Raw genomic sequence first — 4,908 nt, forward strand, 5'->3', positions numbered from 1 at the left:
CCTTCCCGGTTTTGGAGCTGCTTGTCGACGACTACTATACGTACATTCACCCCCTGATACCATTTCCTCACCAACCCACCTTCCGAGCTTCCCTCATCAATCGCGAAGACAAAACAAACCCGGAGTTCCTAGGATTGCTTGCCAGCATGATGGGCTGCCTCGTTGCTTCGTTTCCACGTGCTGCGCGGCTTCACTTGAAGGCTCGATATGGCGATCGCGTTTATCCGAGGTCGATTGACTTCGTTGACCACTGTCGCTCTGTTGCACTCACAACCAGAGGTTACCAGTTCATGGAGAAGGACCAGGTCAGCGTGTATGACGCCATGACGAGCTATTTTCTTGGATTGTCCGCTGGGTATACACTACGCTGGAACCTCTGCCGTCGGTTCATGGCAGAGTCCATGTCCTTCGTCCGAGAATTAGGCTTTCATCGAGCAGGCAGACTCTCTCCCACGGCTCGGGCTCTTGGCATCACCAGCTTTCCGGTCAACGAAAAGGGGTTTGTCGAGGAAGAAATGGGCAAACGAGTGTTCTGGGTTTTGTTCCTCGGAGTTCGGTGGGTGCCATCTCATATTGGTCCCTAGTACCATTGCTTATTATTGTCACAGTTCCATGTCTCAATTAGGTGCATCGCACAGTGAAGTGATCTTGCCACCAGAGACCCCACCTGAGTATTACCCCGAGCTTCCTCGAGAGGTGGATGACGACTGCATAACACATGATCGAATTCTGCCGCAACCTGACGGCATTGTTTCCCTCATGGTGGGCTTCAATAAGGCTATCCAAATTTACATGACTATGCAGAGCCTCGTTGGCTATGAGCTACATTACGGCCTAACTACGCTAGATTGGGAGCTGCAGATGAGCATCCTCGATGCAGGTTTGACCAGCGTCAAACCCCTAGTCACTCCCGAGAACCTGCCCGAAGTCTTACGCGTACAGTTTATCCCCACCCCTTCTGCAATTGCCAGTGTTTGGGATCAAGCTCCCGGGTTCGGATACGTAGCTCCAGCTTTCCCGAATCCGCAACCTAGCAACGATATCCGCTTATTCTGGCAGCGCGAGCCAGGCAAGAAACGATTGTTGCAATACGAGATTCAGAAAACCAACATCTACACCTCTTGGCTGGCGACCAGGTCGTTCTATGTGGAGCGTTTCCTGACCCTCCGCGACGAAAGACGCCAGGCTGTTCAGCAGACAGCGCAACAATCGCAAATAGCCATTTATCGAATGCCTCCTGACACATCCCACGTAGGTACAGCCGCAATCGAGGAAATGGAACCAGAGCCCGATGCGATGCTTGGCCTCAAGTTCGAGGCGGAGCGCGAGGCAGTAGTGCAGGATCTTATGACTGTCCTTCTGTCTATTCCACAACGGAACATGGAGCCCAATGGCGCATCGCTCATCAACAAGATCAGGCAAGTAGCGTCGACTCTCCTCAACGATACGTCTACCCGTAAAGGACCAGTGATGCAGAAGAACGAGGCGTACTTGTCGCAATTCTTGCACATTCTTACTCGCCTGGAGAAGACTGGCCCGCCCGCTGGTAGTCGAAGCTCGGATCACACTTCTGATGAGCCCATGACAGCCGAGGAGGAGGAGGAAGAGCTTCGAAGCTGGGCGGATTTGCGAGACTACCAGGACGCTTTCATCCGAAGTGGAGGCTTTGCTCGCCCCTAAATGCTCGGATGAGGGAATGAGTCGATGATATTCAACGAGGCGTTTGAGTTAATGGATCAGTGAGGTCTTCGTCATTTGGGAGATACCCTGCATGTAGGAATAGTCTACTGGCCCACAAGATTTTGCTTTCATCATGTTCACCGGCACAGGAAAACGGAGTTTGGCACATTCAAAACAACGACTAAGAAAGCTGAGTCTCGGTCAGCATGAGCACGCCTGGCCCAGTGGTACAGACGTTTGCAGACCTGAGAGGAGAAAACCGGCGTTACTGCGACCTAATTGGTTTCTGTTCACTCCAACTATATCGTAATAGCTATATAATAACCAACCCGAATCCAATCAAGCTATGACCATCATGCTGCAATCTTTAGTGATTCGGGGAAGCTCCTTGTCCTCTGCCCAAACCTGGATTTTGCGGGTTGTTGTCAAAGTGTGCTCCATAGACACCAGTGAGAGCTGCAATGCGCGGGCGTCGTGTTCATGCTAGGGGATGTACATAAAGACGATGTAGAGACCGGATAAAGGTGAAGATCAAGAAGATGGCACAGCTTAGAAGTAGTATCGGTACTGATGGAAGGGAACTAATCCCCGCATAGCTTAAGGGTGATTCATGAATTGCCAGGATCCTTTTGTCCGTAATTCGCTGCATCTGTAATACTGCACCTATCCAGGACCCTCGGCATTCCAATAGTTTTCTGATGTCCCTCGACTTTTGATCTAAAATGGGCTTGCTCATTAATGTCCGACGGAGTTTTCAGGGTGAGATGATGGACAGGTTCTGGCGAGACCTTAGATCTTACTGGGAACATTCAAGCCGACACAGGAAACAGCATAGAAAGGGTGTCTGAATATACTCGTACTAAGTGATCTGTACATAGTCGTCATGAGGGTTATCCCCGTGGATAGAAAACTCCGATGTTGTATCTTGATCACAAAGTCAAGCATGGTGGCAGATGGGGTGTTTTACTCAATAAGATGACTTGCTCAACGCCTTGCAAGATGTCGACGTAAATGCTAAATAACACAGATCATCACATGTACTGAAAGTTGCCTTGTCAGCATTCATAGAGGTGCCGTCGTCTCTTCTCCCGGCTTCCAGAATGCCGCTCCCTTCAAGTTGAGGACGCAAAACATATCTACTGGCATTGCGAGTAGTAAGGCGCCGAGACATCTTTGCATGTTAAACCCGACTATCACTGATGTTAGTGACATCTTCATTCAGCAATATCGGAAGCTCGAGAAATCCTTACCGCACATGTTGTACAACCGGTATAACCATTTCCACCGCACTGCTGGAACGCTTGCTGCGCACAACCAGCAGCACCGCCAGCACTGCTACCTGGCGATGCGGCGGTATCTGGACCAGCGGCGGCCGTAGGCTGCGCTACCAATGCCGTGCCGACCTTGCCGGACCCAGCAGTACAGGTTGCTGCGCAGTTTGAGCAAGCTCCGCCGGGAGTTCTCTGAGATCCCCCTGCATAGACTGTCGGTCCGGGAGCAACATACGTGGCAACTTTGGCGTGGATATTGATCAAGATGCCGGGGTCCTTAGCGCTGTAAGCTCCGGGGAACTTGACGGTCGGGGGCGAAGCTGATCCTCCCCCGGTGACGCTCAATTGATAGCAGCTCATGTATAGTTGAGCACCATTACTGGATCCTGCTGTATGAAGTGCGATCACCTCGGCGCGTAGGAGGTAGTCTCCATCGGCAATGTCGGACGGGATCTTGACATCCATCTTACCACAGCATGTGTTGAGATCTTTCACGCCCCAGTAGTCATCGTCACCAGCACCAGCGCCAGACTTTGCAGCCCAACTATCTTGGAAGACCTTGAACCAGCCAGTTGAACCATCAGCTGTCGCAGCATCGCTGACTTTGCTCATATACACCATCACGGGGCCGTAGTGGGCACCGCCAATAGCCTCGTTCTTGCAAGATCGGTCGCCAGGTTGCTATAATGGTACACATCAGTCTCACATAATTAATCTCATCAATGAAGAAGAATAGAAGTTGCACCTGATGCATCTCGACAGTAACAGTTGACCCAGCCTTTACAGCACACTTGCCAGAGACACCTCGAGTACCGCCCACGTTGCATCGAACGTCATTTCCGGCGACATTAGTGACTGGTGTGTTTGATTGAGGCATGCGAATACACTGAGACCCGTGTTGCACATCAGCTTGAGATTCTATTAGAGGTGGTCTATGGGTTACTCATCATGTCGACACCATCCACCCATAGTTGCTGGAAAATGGCATGGCCAGCAACAGTCCTAGCAGCTGTTGCTGCCAGTGCGGCAAATGTTGTTGACTTCATGGCGGTATCAAGATTGAAGGGACAGCGATTGGAGATGCAAACCCGGGTAAGAGAAGGACGCCAAGACGACACAATTGAAGAGGTTCGCCCTCTTATATCAGATGGTATTTCCTTCTAGAAATCGAGTCTTTCCTTCCTGATTTGATGGGTCAATAATACAGTATTGACTTTTCCATAGATTTCATCAACGTGCAGCAACGGCACTGCATGGGCGACGGCGCGAATGCTACAATTAATTTACCCCACGGGCAAGCTTCGGCCTGGAGTCGAGATCAAAGTGCAATCACACCAATAGAACGTGAGCAAACCCCAGATTGAGAAATTTCTTTCCCCACAGAGCAATCTAGGGAAAATCTATCACGGGGACAGTTGAGAAGCCGGGAGTAGCGTACTGGTTGGTCGGCTGTTATAGCTGTCATATATATCCAATATGAGCCGGCAGAACGGCAGACATGACCGGCCGGGTTTCCTCCGAGCACGGCAAGGTCTCGCCTCAAGCCCGACGTTGTCTTTGCCAAGTTTCATGATACACAAAAGACTACAGAAGTAGTTGTTTATATGGCTTCATGAAAACATTGAAACGCAGTTACGGTCTTATCGCGCCTATGATACTAGAATTCAAAGCTCAAGATTCTCCTCGTGGTCATTATTCCAGCGGCTCTTAGATATAACGGGTGGCATTTGATTGGCATTACGAGTCTATCGTGTTAAGCATGTACTTCATTCGGTGTCTATTAAGCTCCAGCACTGTGGCCCTGATCTCCTGGTCACTACCTAGGAGGTTTATCATTCGTGAGTGAGCATCGTGGGCTACACGGTCGTTCTCGCTCAGTCTTTTCGTACACGTATCTATGGAACAGAGCTGTTATCATGTGGTCTAATTCCTGATCTTCATCGTCTTTTACCGTACC

At 50.3% G+C, this 4,908-nt stretch overlaps 1 protein-coding gene across 1 annotated transcript; it reads left to right on the forward strand.

Moving 5' to 3' along the window:
* Window positions 1–798: 798 nt before the first annotated feature.
* UCRPA7_2939 (putative zn 2cys6 transcription factor protein) lies at window positions 799–1,680 on the forward strand (the record flags this gene model as incomplete). The annotated part of the gene is made up of 1 exon (XM_007915494.1): window positions 799–1,680. The coding sequence occupies one exon, from the start codon at window positions 799–801 to the stop codon at window positions 1,678–1,680; it is 882 nt and encodes a 293-aa protein (XP_007913685.1).
* Window positions 1,681–4,908: the final 3,228 nt, after the last annotated feature.

This window comes from Phaeoacremonium minimum (genome assembly GCF_000392275.1).
Source record: "Phaeoacremonium minimum UCRPA7 unplaced genomic scaffold PA7_03_scaffold_221, whole genome shotgun sequence".
NCBI lineage: Eukaryota > Fungi > Ascomycota > Sordariomycetes > Togniniales > Togniniaceae > Phaeoacremonium > Phaeoacremonium minimum.